The following is a 23,416-nucleotide window of genomic DNA, read 5'->3' on the forward strand; positions in this document are numbered from 1 at the left end:
CAGGCATCCATGAAGTAGGATGTGTAAAGGGAAAAAAAAAAAAAAAGCTTGCTATATAGGGTAGATTCTTTGCAAAGAAGCAAAAGGCAATTATACAAAGGCCATTATTAAAGGAGCAACTGAAGGAATTTGCCTGTTCCAAGTAACCTTTAGTGCTCTGAAACTGTGCCAGACATTCCTATATTCACTAACTATAGCCACTAACCAGAATTAAAGATCCGTGACACCAGATTGCTCTTGCCAAGAGGAAAATATGGAGGTCAGTGCTGCCAATCACTTTAGGGGAAAGTGGTACTTTCAGGGAGCGATGGGGTTCTAACGTGAAAAGTAGGAATATTCCAACAGTGAAAGGGAAGAAGCGGGAACTTTAAAAATGGCTTACCCTGGGTGAGGCAAATCAAGAGGGCAGTCCCGTTGCCAGGGCCACAAGAATCACGAATGCCTAGTAACTGAAACATGCAGAAGCATCTCATAGGCGGAGTCAAGATGGCATACTGGGAGGATGTGGAATTTGCGTCTCCTCACAGCTAGGGCACCTGCTAGGTACTGGTGGGGGACCACGGACACCTAAGGGGATGGGAGGAACCCCTAGTGACTGGGTAGGATGTGGGGTGTAGGAGAAGTGAAGGGGGAGGAGAAGTGGAGGCGGGATGGGACTGGCGCCCCTGAGGGGTGGCTGGGGGAGGGGAAGGGATCCCACGTCCGAAGGGGGAAATTGGGGAACCACTGGGAGGGTAGAGGATCAAAAGGGAGTGTGGCCAGGTTCACCATGCCTACTTGGGCCCCTGGGAGCCTGCTGAAGACCCAGGCCTCATCCTCTGCCCACAGAGGCCTCCTCCAGCTGCGCAGGTCCTGAGGGAGTGGGAGGAAGGCAAGGTGGAGCAAAAGTAAAGTCCGGACCTCCAGGACCGGCACCCCTGAGGGGTGGCTGGGGGAGGGGAGGAGTTCCTACACCCAGCGGGACCCACCCCGGTTAGGGGGGGAGACCCTGGGGGAGAAGGTGGGGGAGGGGCATGGAGGAATGGAAGGCAACAGGGCCAGTGCGTTCCCTGTCCACTTAGGCACCGGGAAGACTGTTGGGCTCCCGGGCCTAATCCTCTGCCCTTGGAGCCTCCCTCCTGTGCGCAGAGCCCAAGCCCCGCCCATACACCCCCCACCCAGGGCCCCACCTCTACACTGGGAGACCCCGGCCAACGAGCTGGGCCTAAACCCCACCCACACACCCTCACTAAGGGCCCTACCTCCAAACTCCGGAACCCCACACTCCAGAGGCCCTGCTTTGGATGTGCTGCCTCTCCCCTTCCCCAGGTCCTAAGCAGACGCCCCACCCCACGCTTGAATGTCACCCCACCCCCAGGGACTTTTCCAGCTACATGGGTCCTGAGCCTAGGCCCCGCACCACACTCAAACATCACTCCCCCAACCGCCTAGTTCCCACCCCACCCTAAACCCCGCCCCTGCCTAAGTTCCACCCCTGCCTAAACTCCACCGGCATAGACAGGGTTTTTTATTTTTTAATTTCTTCTGTTGTGCTTGTATTTTACCTTGTTGTAGTTGTTTCAATTATAGTTTTATTTTTCCTAATATATTTTTTATCTTTCTAATTTTATTTTGTTTTTTATTCTTTGATATTGTACTGCTCCTTTTTTCTTTCTTTCTTCTTTTTTTTTTTAACTGCACCATGAAGCTTCTGGGATCTTGGTTCCCAGGTCACAGGTTGGGCCCGAGCTCCTGTGGTGGGAGCTCCAAGTCCAAACCAATGGACTAATGGAGAACCTCAGACCCCAGGGGATATTAATCAGAATGAGGCCTCCCGGAGGTCCTCATCTCAGCACCAAGACCTGACTCTATCCAACTGCCTGCAAACTCCAGTGCTGGACGTCTCAGGCCAAACAACCAGTAAGAAAGGAATACAGCACCACCCATCAAAAAAAAAAGAAATGACAAAAAAATATGTTACAGACGAAGGAGCAAGGTAAAAACCTACAAGACCAAATAAACGAAGATGAAATAGGCAACCTACCTGTAAAATAATTCAGAGTTATGATAGTAAAGATGATCCAAAATCTCGGAAGCAGAATGGAGAATATAAAAGAAACATTTAACAAAGATCTAGAAGAACTAAAGAGTAAACAAAGTGATGAACAACACAATTACTGGAATTAAAAATACTCTAGATGGAATCAATAGCAGAATAACTGAGGCAGAAGAATGGATAAGTGAGCTGGAAGATAAAATGGTGGAAATAACTGCCAGGGAGCAGAATAAATAAAAAAGAATGAAAAGAATTGAGGACAGTCTCAGAGACCTCTGCGACAACATTAAACACACCAACATTCAAATTATAGGGCTCCCAGAAGAAGAGGAAAAGAAAGGGTCTGAGAAAATACTTGAAGAGATTATAGTTGAAAACTTCCCTAACATGGGAAAGGAAATAGTCAATCAAGTCCAGGAAGCACAAAGAGTACCATAAAGGATGAACCCAAAGAGAAACACGCTGAGACACATATTAATCAAACTATCAAAAATTAAATACAAAGAAAAAATATTAAAAGCAGCATGGGAAAAGTGACAAATAACATACAAGGGAATCGCCATAAGGTTAACAGCTGATCTTTCAGCAGAAACTCTGCAAGCCAGAAGGGAGTGGCAGGGCATATTTTAAGTGATGAAAGGGAAAAACCTACAACCAAGATTACTCTCCCCAGCAAGGATCTCATTCAGATTCGATGGAGAAATTAAAACCTTTACAGACAAGTAAAAGTTAGGAGAATTCAGCACCACCAAACCAGCTTTACAACAAATGCTAAAGGAACTTCTCTAGGCAGGAAACACAAGTGAAGGAAAAGACCTACAAAAACAAACCCAAAACAATTAAGAAAATGGTAATAGGAACATACATATTGATAATTACCTTAAGTGTAAATGAATTAAATGCTCCAACCAAAAGACATAGACTGGCTGAATGGATACAAAAACAAGACCCGTACATATGCTGTCTACAAGAGATCCACTTCAGACCTCGTGACACATACAGACTGAAAGTGAGGGGCTGGAAAAAGATATTCCATGAAAATGGAAATCAAAAGAAAGCTGGAGTAGCAATTCTCATATCAAACAAAATAGACTTTAAAATAAAGACTATTACAAGAGACAAAGAAGGACACTACATAATGATCAAGGCATCAATCCAAGAAGAAGATATAACAATTGTAAATATTTATGCACCCAACACAGGAGCACCTCAATACATAAGGCAAATGCTAACAGCCATAAAAGGGGAAATCGAGAGTAACACAATCATAGTAGGAGACTTTAACACCCCGCTTTCACCAATGGACAGATCATCCAAAATGAAAATAAATAAGGAAACACAAGCTTTAAATGACACATTAAACAAGATGAACTTAACTGATATTTATAGGACATTCCATCCAAAAATAACAGAATACACTTTCTTCTCAAGTGCTCATGGAACATTCTCCAGGATATACGATATCTTAGGTCACAAATCAAGCCTTGGTAAATTTAAGAACATTGAAATTGAATCAAGTATCCTTTCCAACCACAATGCTATGAGACTAGATATCAATTACAGGAAAAGATCTGTAAAAAATACAAACACATGGAGGCTAAACAATATGCTACTAAATAACCAAGAGGTCACTGAAGAACTCAAAGAGGAAATCAAAAAATGCCTAGAAACAAATGACAATGAAAACACGATGACCCAAAACCTATGGGATGCAGCAAAAGCAGTTCTAAGAAGGAAGTTTATAGAAATACAATCCTACCTCAAGAAACAAGAAAAATCTCAAATAAACAACCTAACCTTACACCTAAAGCAATTAGAGAAAGAAGAACAAAAATAATCCAAAGTTAGCAGAAGGAAAGAAATCATAACGATCAGATCAAAAATAAATGAAAAAGAAATAAAGGAAACAATAGTAAAGATCAGTAAAACTAAAAGTTGGTTCTTTGAAAAGATAAACAAAATTGATAAACCATGAGCCAGACTCATGAAGAAAAAAAGGGAGAAGACTCAACAGAACTAAAAATGAAAAAGGAGAAGTAACAACTGACCCTGCAGAAATACAAAGGATCATGAGAGATTACTACAAGCAACTATATGTCAATAAAATGAACAACCTGGAAGAAATGGACAAATTCCTAGCAAAGCACAACCTTCCGAGAATGAACCAGGAAGAAATAGAAAATATAAACAGACCAATCACAAGCACTGAAATTGAAACTGTGATTAAAAATCTTCCAGTGAACAAAAGCCCAGGACCAGATGGCTTCACAGGCAAATTCTATCAAACATTTAGAGAAGAGCTAACACTTATCCTTCTCAGACTCATCCAAAATATAGCAGAGGGAGGAACACTCCCAAGCTCATTCTACTAGGCCACCATCACCCTGATACCAAAACCAGACAAAGATGTCACAAAGAAAGAAAACTATAGGCCAATATCACTGATGAACATAGATGCAAAAATCCTCAGCAAAATACTAGCATACAGAATCCAAGAGCACATTAAAAGGATCATACATCATGATCAAGTGGGGTTTATCCCAGGAATGCAAGGATTCTTCAATATACACAAATCAATCAATGTGATACACCATTTTAAAAAACTGAAGGAAAAAAACCATATGATAATCTCAATAGATGCAGTAAAAGCTTTTGACAAAATTCAACACTCATTTATGATGAAAACTCTCCAGAAAGTAGGCATAGAGGGAACTTACCTCAACATAAAAAAGACCATATATGACAAACCCACAGACAACATTGTGCTCAATGGTGAAAAACTGAAACCATTTCCACTAAGATCAGGAACAAGACAAGGTTGCCCACTCTCACCACTATTATTCAACATAGTTTTGGAAGTGTTAGCCACAGCAATCAGCGAAGAAAAAGAAATAAAAGGAATCCAAATCGGAAAAGAAGAAGTAAAACTGTCACTGTTTGCAGATGACATGACACTATACAAAGAGAATCCTAAAGACACTACCAGAAAACTACTAGAGCTAATCAATGAATTTGGTAAAGTAGAAGGATACAAAATTAATGCACAGAAATCTCTTGTATTCCTATACACTAATGATGAAAAATCTGAAAGAGAAATTAAGGAAACACTCCCATTTATCATTGCATCAAAAAGAATAAAATACCTAGGAATAAACCTACCTAAGGAGACAAAAGACCTGTATGCAGAAAACTATAAGACACTGATGAAAGAAATTAAAGATGATATCAACGGATGGAGAGATATACCATGTTTTTGGATTGGAAGAATCAACATTGTGAAAATGACTCTACTACCCAAAGCAATCTACAGATTCAATGCAATCCCTATCAAACTATCAATGGCATTTTTCACAGAACTAGAAAAATTTCACAATTCGTATGGAAACACAAAAGACCCTAAATAGGCACAGCAATCTTGAGAAAGAAAAACAGAGTTGGAGGAATCAGGCTCCTGGACTTCAGACTATACTACAAAGCTACAGTAATCAAGACAGTATGGTACTGGCACAGAAGCAGAATATAGATCAATGGAACAGGATAGAAAGCCCAGAGATAAATGCACAGACATATGATCACCTTATTTTTGATAAAGGGGGCAAGAATACACAATGAAAAAATGTCTCTTCAATAAATGGTGCTGGGAAAACTGGACAGCTACATGTAAAAGAATGAAATTAGAACACCCCCTAACACCATACACAAAAATAAACTCAAAATGGATTAAAGACCTAAATGTAAGGCCAGACACTATCAAACTCTTAGAGGAAAGTATAGGCAGAACACTCTATGACATAAACCACATCAAGATCCTTTTTTGACCAGCCTCCTATAGAAATGGAAATAAAAACTAAAATAAACAAATTGGACCTAATGAAACTTAAAAGCTTTTGCATAGCAAAGGAAACCGTAAACAAGACGAAAAGACAACCCACAGGATGGGAGAAAATATTTGCAAATGAAGCAACTGACAAAGGATTAATCTCCAATATTTATAAGCAGTTCATGCAGCTCAATAAAAAACACAAACAACCCAATCTAAAAATGGGCAGAATACCTAAATAGACATTTCTCCAAAGAAGATATAAAGATTGCCAATAAACACATCAAAGAATGCTCAACAGCACTAATCATCAGAGAAATGCAAATCAAAACTACAATGAGCTATCACCTCACACTGGTCAGAATGGCCATGATCAAAAAAATCTACAAAAAATAAATGCTGGAGAGGGTATGGAGAAAAGGGAACCCTCTTGCACTGTTGGTGGGAATGTAAATTGATACAGCCACTATGGAGAACAGTATGGAGGTTCCTCAAAAAACTAAAAATAGAACTTCCATATGACCCAGCAATCCCACTACTGGGCATATACCCTGAGAAAACCATAGTTCAAAAAGAGTCATGTACTACAATGTTCATTGCAGCACTATTTACAATAGCCAGGACATGGAAGCAACCTAAGTGTCCATCGACAGATGAATGGATAAAGAAGATGTGGCACATATATACAATTGAATATTACTTACCCGTAAAAAGAAACAAAATTGAGTTATTTGTAGTGAGGTGGATGGACCTAGAGTCTGTCATACAGAGTGAAGTAAGTCAGAAAGAGAAAAACAAATACCGTATGCTAACACATATATACGGAAAAAAAAGAAGGTTATGAAGAACCTAGGGGCAGGACAGGAATAAAGATGCAGACTTATTAGAGAATGGACTTGAGGACACAGGGAGGAGGAAGGGTAAGCTGGGACAAAGTGAGAGAGTGGCATGGACATATATACACTACCAAATGTAAAATAGATAGCTGGTGGGAAGCAGCCGCATAGCACAGGGAGATCAGCTCGGTGCTTTGTGATCACCTAGAGGGGTGGGATAGGGAGGGTAGGAGGGAGGGAGATGCAAGAGGGAAGAGATATGGGGAAATATGTATATGTATAGCTGATTTACTTTGTTATAAAGCAGAAACTAACACACCATTGTAAAGTAATTATACTCCAATAAAGATGTTAAAATAAATAAATAAATAAATAAAATAAACAGAAAATAAATAAATAAATAAATAAATTTTATAGTTCTGGGAGGAGAATTTTATATTTAACTTAAAAAAAAAAAAAAAGACCTAGTGGCAGGACAGGAATAAAGATGCAGAAGTAGAGAATGGACTTGAGGACACAGGGAGGAGGAAAGGTAAGCTCGGACGAAGTGAGAGAGTGGCATGGACATATATACACTACCAAATGTAAAATAGATAGGTAGTGGGAAGCAGCCACATAGCACAGGGAGATCAGCTTGGTGCTTTGTGCCCACCTAGAGGGGTGGGATAGGGAAGGTGGGAGGGAGACACAAGAGGGAAGGGATATGGGGACATATGCTTATGTATAGATGATTCACTTTGTTATACAGCAGAAACTAACACACCATTGTAAAGCAATTACACTCCAATAAAGATGTTTAAAAAGAAACATCTCAAATACTGTAAGGCTGCATCTGCCAGGCCCTGCCCATGGGAGCAAGAAGCTTGTTTTCAGGCCTGATTTTCACCTTTAGGCAAAAGCAACAGCAGAAATGTAAAACTCATAGCAGAAATCTCAAATTTGACAATAAAGAACTTGTTTTAAATAGGAAAATATAACCGTATTGTTCGTTAGGTTCTTGATCTGAATGATTTTTGCTTTGCCATCTATAAAGGTGACAGAGACTGACAACATTTTATGTCATGAGTGATTTTGTAGTGCTGCTAATATGTTTTATGATTTAGACTATTATAATACCCTTAATATTTAAAAAATGACTGAGGCTGGCATAGTAGTTTTGAACCTTTCCAAATGACGATTTGTAAAACTACATCACATTAAAAATTTAGCCTGATAATTCAAACATCTGCACAATTCCATTCTTCCTCAACATAATATAAATTTTTATTCCATTGTAAAAAACATAAAAACTCTGTTTTGAAAACCTGTAAGATTAATAATTTATATCTCCAGTAGCAAAGAAAACTTGAGCCATCCTTATATAATGGAATGATTTAGTATATGATACTCACCCACCAATAATAGGTCATCCATTCTCTTCCAACTCATTATGATACAACCTGACAACTGATTTAATTATCGAGCACTGTACCTGTGAAAGTCTTCTCCTATGAGAGAAACAAATGGACCACCCACCCATACCATTTAAATAGCCCACTATCCAATGCAAAACGTACTTTCCTCACCGAAACTAGCAAAAATTAATACTTTAAAAGAAACTAGAAAGATGGGAATGGGATAGTTGGTGTGTAAAGTCCTACTTGTGTTATCTGAAATGTAACAATTTTAATATATTGACTTTCATATTTTCTCGAGGATCCTTGTTATTAGCTATGGGCACAATCACACAAAGTCATATGATGTCAGAATAGATTACAGTGTACACGGATTTAAACATTAATTTTTAAAATCATTTGGGGTAATCTAGGTAGACTTACACCTAGTATTTTATTAAATTTGTATGCTTGTAAAGTGTTTAGAAATGAACTAGCTTCATGGGACTCAGTACAATAACACTGTACTGAAGCAGCTTCTTTAAGATGTTGAAAATTAGGCTATGAATATAACCACCCCAGAGGATGTCAAATAACATCACAATAAACTACACATTAATAGCAAGCTTAACATTTTTAGCCCCTCATTTTAGGGAGCCTATTAATTAGTAATATGACACTGATTCATTTATTTCCTTTTGTCAAGCCTGCAAATCTACCACATTTTGAGTATTGCATTAAAAAGTCACAGCACAGTACCTCTTAAAAATGATAATTGATATTGAAGTTTCAGTTCCCACATTTAAACTACAGTGATATACGAACAACAAAAAAGATACACAAAGACTAGGCATATTCATTTGTATACCTGTGTTTCTTATATTTGGTTTCTGACTGTATTTTAACTTTTTTTCCTCTCCCAGTCATATTCTATTAATTTTGGTCATAGTTAATATAGATGAGTAGTACAATGGCATCTTTAAATTGTTTTTAAAGATCATTTATTAACTTGATGTCGCAATTTACCCCAATGTGACCTCTAGTTGCTTGGCTTGGGTATTATTCCATATATATGAAAATGTGATGGAGATCCTTCGTCAAGAATTATATAATTTTAATGAAGAGACAAAAATATCCCTCACCCAAAGCACTGACCTAAATTAGACATCAATTTTCCAGACACTCATACAGTCTCTTTAATTATATTCTAGTCATTAAAATGGTACCATATTGCCTAGAAGTGCAGAGAATTCCATTTGGTTCCCAAATGAGAGACTTTACACAAATCTTCTCCCCAAATATATGCAACACCACACAAACTACAGCAGCAAGTAAAGTTAATTTGACTAAATATTTAGGTTTTACATCCACACTAATATTGAGATACAGATATAGATTCCAGAAAGACCCCTCCCCATCTCTCAAAGACCAGATAAGACTAATAACTGTGTTACACAAAGACTCATCTTCCATTGAAGACACCCAGCAAACTTGGGGGCCATTTCAAAGTCTTTCATATTTTTCCCAGAACACATTTCCTCGGGATATATTGATTTACCTGGACTGGGCAAGAGGGTCATGGAAGGAAATTTCTATTGCCCCACAACTATCATTTTGGTTAATAAGAACTGCTCGTGTTGAAGACATATTTAAAAGAAAATCGGAATCGAGTTCTTCTAAGGGAGAGATAATCTTATTAACTCAAGTATTCATTTGTTAAACAAATATTAATTTTTGGGTTAAGCATAAAATTTTATGGAGAAGGGACAGAGAGATAATGAAATCTTTCAAACGCATATACTTTGCCTGCAGGAATACACTTATTACCTGCTGTGATGTCACTGGGTAATTTTCCTGGATGGTAGAGATTCAGCTTAAGTTTTCCATCATTAAGAAAGAGGAGGAGACCCCCTGAAAGCAGCTGAAGCTCACTGAATAGCAGAAGCCCCTCCTTATTCCAGGTTCGAAATTGAAAAGTGGCAGAAACCTCGTCCTCCCCAGAAGAGTCCGGCAGTGCTAAGTAACTCCTGGGGCTCAGAAAAGTCACAGGCACAGACTCTGGTTCTGAACAAGAAAACAACACATTTCCCTGAGAATAAAGTAAAAGAAAAAGCTTTAAGAATGACACTCACATCACCTTAGTGATAAAATCTGAAATACAGAGGCTGTTTATCAATCTCTAATGACCCCTGATTTAAAACAACAACAAAAATCGCTATCAACATGAATATTCAAATCCTTGCCATATGTCTTAAAGGTTCAAATCCAGGGATACATGGTCAGGCAAATCTTTCCCTGCGTTTTCTGGGTGAAATTATTTCCTCCCCATCTCTCAGTTCACAAAGGAATCTAACTCAATGCAATTGAATTCAATAAAAAATTTATTTAAAACAACTCTTTTTTATGTTTTACTTGGTTTTCTCTTCCCACTTATTTCACCCTTTTGCTGCCTTTGGCTTCTAACCCACCCCATAACATAACCAACATTAATGAGCTACTGGTTTTCCTTCCATGTTTTTTTATAATTCTGTTTCCATTGACATATACAAATATATATATATACATATATATGTATATACATGTTTAAGTTATGTGTTCACTTATATGTACATTCACATACACCTAAATATATGTTTTGAATACATATACCTACACACTAGGCATTATTTGTTTTATTAAAATAGGAGCCATGTTTTATGCTGTTAACTGTATCATGATTTTATCATTAACAAATAACTTATGGAAATCCCTTTGAGTTACCTGGCAGAAGCCTAATTCCTACTTTTATTGATTGCATAATATTTTACTATGTGAACGTTCCAATTTTAGTCAACTGTTTCCTTGTTAATGTATATTCACTTTGTTTCCAGGTTTTGCCTCCCTGAACAATGCAAGAATAAATAACTCTGCATGCTTCTCTATGTGCTGGTATTTTCAGTTCTGCAGAAGAGGGTTCTAAGTAAAGAACTATTGTATATACATGTTTTAATAAATATTTCCAGCTTCTTCTCTGCTCACCAAAAAAAGTTAAATTCTCCACATTTCCAACAGTAGTATACAAAGATATGCTTTTCCTACATCCTTGACAAAGATATGCTTTTCTCCACATCCTTGACAGCAATAGGTATTACATATCTTTTAAATTTGCATAAGTTCAACAACAAAATGCCAAAGTGATGTATCATTCTTATTTATCTTGCATTTACCTAACAGTATATCTAAGCATTTTTCATGAGTTTGTTGCTCTTCTGGACTCGCTTTCCTCAGAATGGTCTGTTCATACCCTCTGCCTATTTTTCATTTTTTTAGGTTTAACATTGCATAATACAATGTAGTACTTACATTCTTTTTTGAACCATTTTTGTCTTTTTCTTATCATTATGTGCTTGTCATCAGATACATGTATTATTTCTTATCTAATGGTTTTTAGGTAGATCTTCAAGATACATTAGAATTGCATGAATTTTCATTAAAATATTGTACATGAAGGATTATTTTGCTATTAGAGTTAAATACATATTTAAGGATTAAAAAAAAAACATAAAGGTATGAACTATTTAGAAATAATTAGAATGTTCCTTAACAGGCTTCAGAAATCAAGATAAATGTTTTTATTTTTCCTGAAAATAATCTTCTACAAATTTTCTAAATATAGATTTGAAAAGTCAATGAAATCACTTTATTTAGAAGAATACACATTGGAATTAAACTACTAGTCTTGGTTAAACAAAAACATTTGGCTATACTGTGATTCTGCTAAAAGTGAATTAGCTTTCACTGCAGACAAATACATTGCCCCAGTGAATGAAATAACAAAAGCAGAAGAGTGAAATAAACTGACCCATAATGTAAAGGCAATTGTAAGACTAACAAACATGGTAAAAATGGAAACATTTACCAGCTGCATTTGGACAGCTGTCTGCTACTCTACAAGCAGCAAATCCTCTTGGCAATGAAGAGTGGGTGCTAGCTGCATGAGCAGCTTCTGGAAACTCATTTTGCAGTGAAACACATCTATCTCTCTATAATATTTTTATTTTCCATTTAAATTCTTTTCCCTTTTAAAAAAAAACTATTTAAAATTCTTGCTGGATGGTGTACTCATATAAATACTATCAATTCACACAGAGAATTAAGAATAAAATGTTTTGTAAGCAATAAATAATCCCATAATGTGCTTTGGGTTTTGCTGACACAACATGAGTTTACATTTACATATTCTGAATTTTGAACAATTAAAGAAATGTATTCAAATGGATAGATGTGTCTGCTTTTCTATCATTAAACTGGTTAAGCTAGAAACCACGTTTCACAGAATCTCTTTTCTTGTCTTGCTCTGGTTAAAAGTTAGCCAAAAAGGGAGCTTGCATGATATGAGTCAGAAGTGAAAAGGCTGGCCGTTTTCCCCCCAAAGGTTTTCTGTGTGTGATAAAGCCCAGTGAGGGATGATCACAGAGGGGCTGGTTTATTCCAGCTTGTCCTGGCTCTTTCACTCTGTTCCATCTCTTCCTCCAGACAGCTGGGCTCCACTTTCCAGCGCCTCTGATGATTGTTAAGATCCAAGTCCTAAAATAGATCCTTGTTCCTAAACTCATAGTGGTGCTGCTTCCCTGACTGAACCCTGACCGATAACAGTTGTAATTAAATTCTGCTGCATTTCCATAGAATTAGAATATAATGCAGCCTGACCAGCACTGCTCTTGGGACAGACTGGCAGATGCAATCTTGTAAAAGTCTATTAATTTCTTTTATTGGTTATAAATGACCATGGCAAAATACAAATTTTTCAAATGCTTCTCTAATATACATGGATGTTATCTGACTCCAGGAACTTGGTATGCTTCTTCAGAGAGTGTGTCAGGGAGTTATCTTATAAAGGAAATTACAGAGTAAAAGAAATTAGTCTCCTGGGAGTAATAATATCACAACAAAATAAATTATCAGTTGCACCAAAAAGAAGCCTGCTTTACTTCATATAAATATAAAATAATCATGCCCTATGAATTTAAAATTTTTAACATAGAATTCATCCCTTACATGCATATTGCCAAGCAGAGAAATGTTTTTAAGGAACAAGAGTAAAGTCTAAAACATCACATCAAGTGGGAATTCAAAATGAAGCAATTTTTTTGTGTGGAAAAGCCACGTAGTTTTCCTCATTTGTTCACATGAAGACTCAAGTCTTACCATAATGATGATCTGTGGGTTCTGTTGCTTGGCCAAATCAATAACATCCACTCCATTATAATAGAGATTTTCTAAACACCCATGAAAATGTTTATGGGGGAATGACACTGATTTTCCAGGTGCTGGAATCCCTCCAAAGCTGATCTTAGAAAGAAAAATGGCATCAATAATATTGTTTAGTGATTTTTTGATAATCTGCTTAAATAATTACGATTAGCAACTAGAGCTGTAATCATCATAGATAGACCGATTTTTCAGTACCCTAGACTGCCATATTGTTAATTTCAAATGGAGATTTAAAAAAATTAAGATGCAGATCTTAAAACAAATTTATATGCATTCAGTTTTCACTTACACAAGAGCTTGATTACTTTTACAAGTTGCTAATCACACCTGATTTTAATATTTTTTGGTTGTTGAAGAAAAATACATCCTTATATCCATGGTAAACCTTGGCGGCTTTAACACGGCTACCAATTATAATGACATTTTGTTTTATATACATTTCTGGCACACACTGATATTTGTGCATTTGAATTGATTATTAATAAATCAATTAATCTATTTATTGCTACATTCTTTCCATAAATCTGCACTGTTCAGGAGTGCCCTTTACCCGCCCCTCCCACCACCAATCATGCAACACATTCTGTATTTACTTGTGGTAATGAGATCTCTTCGTGAACATTTCCTCCATGTGGCAATTTGTGACTACACATTGCAGGCAAAAAAGGTGACATTTCTTTGTAATAATAAATTAACATACTGGGAGAAAGATGAAGCCTCAGTAGTATAGGCACAAAATTTGCTACTTGAGTTAGGTCACCTAGAGGAACACTTCATCAGAACCTTGACTGACTCTGAACATAGGTTTTCTATAGTGTATTTTCTTTCATGTGGCTATACCACATATACATTACAAAGTCTGCATTAATTGAAACGTAACCGTCACACCTCATAATCGAGATGTAGGTAACTGAACTCTCCCTGGGCGTGGAAACGACGCCTGTGCTCATCCACTGTAAAGTTGACTTGTTTGCCCAAGCGTTGGATGAGCACGGAATGCCAGTGCTGGTCGTCCAGCAGGCTGCCCAGGGTGAGACTGATCGGGACGTGAGCGGAGGGCAGCTTAGCTTCACCTTAGAAGAGAAAAAAATAACAGCACCATTATTCTCAGTTTAAAAAAAGAAAAAAAAAGTTTCTTTTGGGGGCACCAGAGTCTCATGATAATTGCAATCTCTTTCCATCTACTCCATCTAAAACGCTAGTCTGAATTTACCTCAAGTTTGAATATCCTCTCAACCTTGTTGTAATTTCTTCCTCTGTTAATTCTCTTTATTAGCATTACCCACCATCACACACTCATTTTCAATGTAAATTTTACCTTTGCTACAACCTCATTATTTTTACTACCTCAGTATTTTTCAATGACCCATCCCTTTCATCATGATGTTTGAAAATAGCTAAGTGGTTCTGTCAGCACTATGACATTGAAAGAGGGTCTTGTACAATTTGCAAATTAGGAACCATTTGTATGTGCAAGTACAATATGGGCATGTATATATATATATGTGTGATATACATATATCACACATATATACATAAACACTTGAATGTGGAAATAAGGCACCTTAATTGCTAAAAAAAATAAGCTATAAAAGCATAAAGTTACTAAGGTGATATCTAAATGACCAGATTTTTCAAGCACTTTACCCAAATAGTTTTACCTGAATTAATAACTAAAAAGAGTTTTCCTCTTCTTAATTCCAGTGTGATGTGATCTCCATTTTGCCCTTCCCGGTGGAGTAGAATCCCATCACTCTGCATGGTTTTAAATTTCAAAGAAATTATATCCTTTATTGGGCTCAGGGATTTTTGATCAAATCTGTAGAGAAGGCAACTTTTCCCATCAAGATCAACCACCTCTGATCCTAGACAAAGATATTAAAAGTCATTCTAAGGATAAATATGCTTTTCATTAAAGCATTTTAAAAGTATATGTATAGAGAGAGCATTATACTTGTACCCATACATGTATATTTTAGCTCCAAGCCAATCAAAATAATGGAAAATAAAACCACCAAATGTCTAATTCCTTCTAATTCCTGGGATTGATTCCATTTTAGTCTTTACTCACCTATTTACAAAATTCATGATCTAGAAATACATTTTGAAATGTATTTCTGATTTTCTCTTATATTATTAAAGGCTGTTTCTCATTCCATAATAAATTAGGGAAAAGGTTATAATCAATACCCATAAACCACTTTGCATATTTCATGATCAATATTTTTAATGACATTCTTGAAATGTTGAAGTTAAATGGTTTTTTAGCTTCTGAAAAAGTAGTTTTGAAATCTCAAAATTCTTTCTATATGGCATATATAAAAGAGATCGACACATAAATACATACACATACATCGGACTCATCAATGCCACCTCAAGTATATATTAAACTGATCTTTGTGTTTTGTTTTATTTTATTATTTTTGTGGCTAAGTAATAGTATTTAAGAGCAATGCTATTTTCTGTCTTCTCAAGGGCACTGTTGGAAAGATATTCACTTAATGACATTATAAGGGCTGTTCTGCTGCATTTGTGTCATAACTGTGACATTGACAGGTTTTTTCAGCTTTCTGACAGTGTCTTATCTACTCATTGTCAAGATCACTTTTATTCAGTTCATCTGATAAAAGATGTCATGTTATACCAGTAACATAACAGTACATCTGTCAAAATCAGTTGCACCCTGAGCAAAGAGCTGATAATACTCAGAAAGCCTTGCAGTGTTTCCTACATTTCACAAGTCAAAGATTTTTTTTTTTAAGGCAATTACCCTTGAGAGTGCATTTATGTAATAAATGAAGAGGTTAGGGAAACCCAATAAAATAGGAAGCAATTTTTCAACTGGTTAGGTGACTTCTCCCAGTCAACAAAACGACATTACAGTTCACTCATCTTGTTTCATTAGACAAAATTATTACATCAACTTGTATGTCCAAATATGCATTTCATTCAGATTATCCATCATATTTAATGGGAACCATTTATATTCACCACCGCCCAAAATTTTTTCCAACTATTTTATGCAGCTATCTTTTGGAAATTCAGAGGTTTGATTTTTCCACGTCTTGTTAATGTTCTTATAAAAGAATTCATTCACCAAGTGCACATGAATAAACATTGCATTCTGTAGAAAGAATAATGTTAACTGAATAATTACTCCTTGTTATATAGCTGAATGAATGTGCATGGCAAAAACATAACTCTGTGTCAAATACAAATAATGTGTTCTATGATAATTAGATTACAGTAAATTAAGAAAAATTCCAATAAGACAGACTTTAAATGCTGACACATTTGGAGCCATGCAGTTATCTCTGAGTTAATGCATCGCTTAAAGGCAACCATCATTATAATGATTTTATTTCAGATAAAGTCTATTTTTGGAATTAGCTACCAAGAGAATATTTTCCCCAGTGAAGGTCTAGCCTGTGATACTTCAGCCTTCTATTTCTTTTTTTTCTCTCTTCTTCACTATTGTTATTACATTATAATGGTCATATTAGCCTTTCATGGCACCAAGAGCTTTGTGCCGGGAATATCTCCATCAGCAAAATGGGATAGTGAGAAACATATTAGACTATTGATGCCTAAAGCAATGGTATACTGCTTCATCTCTTAAATGGAAGCCACTTGCCATTTTCTCACTTACCTATTGTGTTCTTACTTCACAGGTATCACAGTAAGTAGTTGGGTGCATTCATGCAATAAATATTTATTTAGCCCATCCAGTTTGAGGCCCTGTGATGGATGCTGAGATAAAAGATGGATCCACACCAACATGGCCCTTGTCCTCATGGAACTTAAATTCAGTGAAGATGGACAGCAAGTAGCAAGTAAAAAAGTAAGTTCATAAACCATTACAGACCAGAACAGGCATTCGGATCAAGATTAAAAGAAGCCTGGGGTCACTTTAATTAAGGTAGTTGGGAAAGCTCAGTTCTCAGGTCTAGAAACCTGATGCTAAAGCAGATGGTAATCAATAATCTTCTTACTCTTGTCAGTCTTCAAGTCCTAAACTTGTCCCCATAAAATAGAATTACTCTTATTATGCTTAATTTTAAGATGGCTAGACATTCTCCCAACACATTCTCTCATTCACTATCATGAAAGGAAGTTCTGAGGATGCTGAGAAACTCCAGTGGCAGTCAGTAACTCAGCTCTCAGATTTCACATGCAATGTGAACAATACCCTTCGGGACAAAAAAGCTAAATATAATTCAGAATGTAAGTACAATGTCAGTACGGGGAAACTTCAAGTTATATCCGTGTAATATATGTACAAGGATTCCCATAAAACAAAGAAATTCAGGATGGTCCCTAACAGTTTTAGATAGAAAACTCACTTATAAAAGCTATTTATAGAACTTATCTGAGATATAAAAAGCATGCGATTTTAAACAATCATCATAAAACGTTGTGCTATGATAAATACAGTTAATGATATAAAAATATGGAACTATCTGAAAAAAAAATAATCTTTTGAGAGACAGAGGGAGAGAGAGGAAGAGAGAATCTGAATTTTCTCCAAGGATGCTGGTGGGAGAGACAGGTCTCTCTTGAAACTGATATTACCACTGTTAAGAAAATTGAAAAAGCTGGAAAATAAATCAAAGGAATAACTTCATGTCCTCTCAATGTCATGCTGGAGCTTTTTAAAAGAAGCCCGTCTAATTAATTCTAGGTGAATTCACAAATATCCTATTTTACTATTTATTACTGATGAGGGCCAGTCTCTAAGTTACATGTTAATTTACAGTTGTTGTGTTTTTTTCCCAGTAGAGATGCAAATAACTTCCATCAGGTAGAAAATATATCCCCAAAGGTTATGGTTTTATTGCCCTGTTGGACGTTAAACATTTGTGTGCTTAACCTAGTGATAGTAATTCAACATTCTTTTTTCCAGCTTTTAGGAACCACTTGCGTTCTTGGCTGTGGCCCCTTCCTTCCTGTATAGGACCAGCATCACAGCAGCTTCAAATTTCTCTCTTTCTCATTATCTCTCACGTTTGCATTCACAGTCACATCTCCTTCTCTAACTCTGATCCTGTCACCTCTCTTTTATAAGGACCCCTGTGACTACACTGGGTCCACCTGGATAATCCAGGATAATCTCCCCAACTCAAGATCCTTAACTTAATCACAACTGTAAAGTACCTTTGTCATGTAATGTAACATATCTATGGTTACAGGGCATTATTCTATCACAGCAAGTTACCTGCCCTCTTTGTCCCTGTTCCTTCATTTGTAATGTGGGAATAGTAGTACATTCTTTTTTTTAAGTGATTAATATTATTAACAATATTTTGTTAATAACAGTATATTCTTCACAGGTCTGTTGTATGAATGCATATCTATACAATTTTTGGAAGTTGCTAGCATATAATTAGAATTCAATAAATGTTAACTACTATTAATGCTATTACTTATTAGAATATTGGGCAGGGAAAGAGGGATAGCAAAAATAGTTTAATAAATACATTTGGTGTGTTTATTTTTTAAAAGTGGACTCTAAAAAATAATGAATTTCTGAAGTGTACAAGAAATGCTCAATTACCAATGTCATTGCCAGGTTATGCAGCAAGAATGATTTTGAGCCATCTGTGGGTTCTGTGGCTTTTTCTCTGTCTGTCAGCAAATGCCTGAGCTGACTCACCATGGTAATTGTCGGTGACCTGAATCCTCCTCAGTGAATACCTCCATCTCAGATCTTCTCATTTATAGCAGGAAGCAAGCAAAGAAGTGGCTCACAAAGATTGCAGGCCCTACTCTCATATCAATTCTCCCTGTGACCCCGGGAAAGAGGTATAGCCTGCTTGATTTGCATGATTCAGAAATATAATCTCCCATAGAATAAAGAGTTTTCTGAAAGAAAATATCCTATTTCTTTCAGGGAGTTGTGTGAGAAGTGGAATTGCTGAAACACGTATTCTGTGCTCCTTCTGCAGCACGTATTTATGGAGACCTTTCTGCGAACACAGTGGGAGACACAGTAATGCATAACACGAAGTGCATTTTTTTTTCCAGGAGCTTACGGGTTAGCAGGGAAGACACACGTTCCTGAGATGTGATTATTCATGCTTCACTGCTGCATCAGGGCTGGGTCCCGAACGATTTCTAACACGTGCAGGAGGAGTTGAACCTCTCAGCCTCAGAGAAGGACGTTAACTAAAGGGCAGAAATGCTTCACCTCCGTGAGCAGCAAACTGCTTTTCTACCTCCGCATGTTTCACATGCAGACACACTGCTCATTGTCATATCTTCCACTTGACCCAGTACCGTTCCCTCGCCCTTGCATCCTATCCCTGCTCCAGAAGTTTGAGGCTTCTCCAATTGTGAGGGGTTGCCATTTGAAAAAGCAATGTCTTCCCCACCCTGTAAGTGAATTACTAAGAAAAACACATCCAAGAGCATGATTTCTCAAATTGGGGTCCATGGCCCCACCACGTGAGAATCACCTAAGGAGAATCTCTTGTGGCCTCCATAAACATTCAACAAACATCCTGCGCTCTGCCCGATGTCCGCTAATTTAGAATCTCTGAAAGACAACCCAAGAGTATAGGTTCCTGAGTGATCCTGAGGCAGACGACAGCATGAGGGTTATTTGACAAGAAGAAGAGGTAGCTTACAGAAACCTGTTCTCTGAAAATGAACAACTCATTGCACACTGAATTGTACCATGGAAAACAAAATTGTTTTATTTATCTATACCATAGGTGGTACTTGCAGAAAATTGTGGAGGTGGTAGTGACTTGTCCCTGAAACATCTTTCAGGGAGAAATGGATTCTGTGAGTTAAACCATGAATCATAGCATTATTGATGAGATCAGCTGACTAAGAAACTTAAAAGAGAAAAATTGGAATAGAAAATGCATGAAATGGAAAACAAATCATTAAAAATAGAAAATTCATTTTATTGAAGGTCATGAAAGAGTTCTTGAAAAAGACATGAGACTCTTCTAATAATTCTTTGGGAATCACCCCAAAAACACAAATAGAAAAAGAGTGCTACCACTAGAGAAAACAGCTATGGACCAAACTCTTCTGGGCTAAATTGAAATCAGTCTTAAACACCGATCATACTGCCTCTCTATTGAAAAATTACTACCTCTGAATCACTAAACAAACAGAGGTCCAATTTTGACTTCTAAAAAACATTAATCAGACTGAGTCACTGTTAAACTATTATATAGTGAAATATTAAAGCTACATCATGATGTATAGGCACGTGAGATGTGCATTACAGAATTGTGCTTTTAAAGAGATGGAGAGGAGAGACCAAGCACTCGAGAAATCAACAGGAAATGGGTTGTTCTATTTTTGCATAGTAGCATAAAAGAACATAGAATGATTTAAGGGACTCTTAGGTTTAAAACAACTAAAATTGATATGGTAAAAAGGAAGAAGGCACAGGATCAAATGCTGTACATAACCACAGGGAAAAGGTGACTTTACTATCATGGTTTTAAACAGACTGAGTTAAGGTCAGTGATAACACATCAGGAGGTTATGGGAGCAAACATCATCATGGCCACTTACATATCAATTTAAATTAACCTTTTAAATAGATTTGAAATCGGTAACATCTACTTCATCAAGGACGCTGGAGTGTATCATTGGAGGATGTAAGCTGGATTACTGTTTCTAATATTTATTTGTTATTTTTGTGATGTCACAGAAATCACTTAAGTGCCAATTCTCAATTTCCTTATTTGGAATATGTGGAGAATAATTCCAACCTTTCATGCTATACCAAAAAAAGCTGTTGGCACCCGAGGGAAATATCAAAATGCCTTGACAGTTATTATTTAGTATGCTATTATTCTCATTTTAATAATAACAACTTTTGAAATTTCATATGTTCATCTCGGAGATATTTCTCTTTTCGTCAGTTGCTACTGCTTGAGTATAATAAATTTGGATGTTTACATATTTATTCATTTTTTGGTTTATATCATGGCTAATCAGATATTTTTCTTAATACCTCCACTTAACAAATAGTTACTGAACGTTTACTGTGCCAAGTTCTACAGTAGGAGCCTGTGTAACGGGGAACACGTTCCGTCCTCATGGATCCTCCAATCAGAAGGAAAAGAAAGACATCACGCAACTCATCCCATCTGAACAGATGTTTTTACAAATTGTTAAGTGGAACTTGAAGGAAAAGGACAGGGTAACATCAGAGGTTTGAGCAGAAAGGTCTAAATTAGGTTGTTGATTAGGGACGACATCTCTGAGGAAATGATATTTAAGCTGAGTAGGTCACCACCTATGAGAACATCTAGGGTCAGGAAAGGAAGAGGATGTGGGGAGGGGGAGAAGAGGGGGAGAAGAGCTGGGAGGGTGGGAGAGTCTGGAGAGGGATGGATGATGTGGCAGAAACTAAATGGAAGAGATCCACAGGGAGCTGAATTACTGGCAGATCACCTTGACCCTGTGAAAGCTTGGTTCCAGGATTTTCTTGGACAGGTCTATTTAGGATTTGTCCTTAGTCCCAGGACATAACAATTGGTCCTCAGTTATGGTCTTTATTCCTAAGGCAATGCCTTTCTGGCTTTTCAGGTAGAAGCCCAAAGTGTTTAACAAGTCTCTCTAAATTGGCAGAACTTAAACTCCAAAGGTATCCTTCCCAGAACTAGGCAGATGCTGGATGAAGTCCTCAGGACTTGAATCTCCCAGCTCTTGCTTTCTGCCCAGTGCATAGTGGGCATGGGCAAGTCAGGAATCAGGCAAGGATTTAAGGGGAATGTGTATGCAGGAGGCAGGGCTCTCCCTCTCTGACACCCTCCTTTTCAGTATTCCACCCTAAATTTCTAATCACTCTGGCAACATAGAACTCTGACCTCTGTCTCCTCAGCCTAGTAAAATCTGGCTACTTGCTACTTGAGTATTATGATGTTCTTAGGAAAAAGTCAGTTAAATATGGATCTCCAGGAGTTTGCTTTCCACCTTTCAAGAGTCAAGTCCTCTCAAGTTGCTGCCTGTTTTGAGCTGAATTTCAAAGCCCTGAAGCATTTTTTTAAAATGTATTTTATCCAGCCACTATAATTGCTGTGGGCAGCAAAATAGTCCAATAAAAGCTACTCTGTTATGACTGGTACCTAAAAGCAAATCTCTCTCTTTTTGTGAAATTTTATAATTATTGACTTGTCCATTAATTTATTTAGGATTGCAAAATGGGCATATACTGATTCTACTATTCCTTGTTTATTTATATAAATATAACTTTAAAGAGAAATCCCCTCTAATCTTCTATTTGATTACCTTGAGGTACAGATTACATAGGAAGAGTAGGATAAATGCTTGATGTTTTCTCTTCATTTATTAGCTTTCAAAATAATGAGTCGATTCCTTAATAGTTTTCCTAGGTGACCAATGAGGGTTTTTTTTTTAGTATTATCATGAACCCATTCACTTAAATATAGTTAATATGTTTCAAAACTGCAGTTACTATCTTTATTGATGCTAAAATATTTCCATCTTTGGTCAGTGAGAGCCCCTTCAGTTGGCTGAGTTCTTTTGACATTATTCTGGTGGGTTTTCACAGTCTCCTTATTTCCTGGCATTCTAAAAGCTAACCTCATTTTAATTTTAATATAACTTCATGTATCATCAAATTAAAATCTTAAGACTATAAACTTTGCAAAGAATTAGAATTTATCCACTTTGATTTTAGGCCAACATGAATCCATCTTCTTTTTAAACTCTGACATAAAATAGGATCCCTCAGCTACAGTATTAGCTGATATACAATCTGAGAGCAGGGACTGTATTTAAAGCACCTTGTCAAGATTTTAGCAGTTAACATGTTGGAGCTGCTTAATAAGTAGGTATTGGATTCAATCACAACTATTCTTTAGGGTAAATCTAACACATTTCCTGCTTTTCCTTTTTCCCCAACCCAACAAGTGGCGTGAGAGAGCGGCATCCTAAGTAGAAGGAAGGTTATTACTTAGTTTTCTTTCAGTGTTTTTTCACCCAGATAAACAGTTGCACTTTTCATGTTACTTTCTTATATTTCCTATTGATATATTTTCTAAACGGAAATCTACAGATGTAAGTAGTTCCAACTTTCAGTATTTTTTACATCATGAAATGCATA

General features: G+C 36.9%; 1 protein-coding gene across 1 annotated transcript in view; it reads right to left on the bottom strand.

Annotated features, from left to right (window-relative positions):
• The window catches only part of CNTNAP4 (contactin associated protein family member 4), a 266,473-nt gene that overhangs the window by 95,843 nt on the left and 147,214 nt on the right, over positions 1-23,416 (bottom strand). Inside the window, exons 5-8 of the mRNA XM_082366313.1 lie at positions 14,979-15,182; positions 14,206-14,390; positions 13,252-13,395; positions 9,892-10,153 (exon numbers count right to left, since the gene is read on the bottom strand). Coding sequence (XP_082222439.1) covers positions 9,892-10,153; positions 13,252-13,395; positions 14,206-14,390; positions 14,979-15,182 — 795 coding nt within the window. The remainder of the gene's footprint in view (positions 1-9,891; positions 10,154-13,251; positions 13,396-14,205; positions 14,391-14,978; positions 15,183-23,416) is intronic.

This window comes from Balaenoptera borealis (assembly GCF_965194805.1).
Source record: "Balaenoptera borealis genome assembly, chromosome: 19".
NCBI lineage: Eukaryota > Metazoa > Chordata > Mammalia > Artiodactyla > Balaenopteridae > Balaenoptera > Balaenoptera borealis.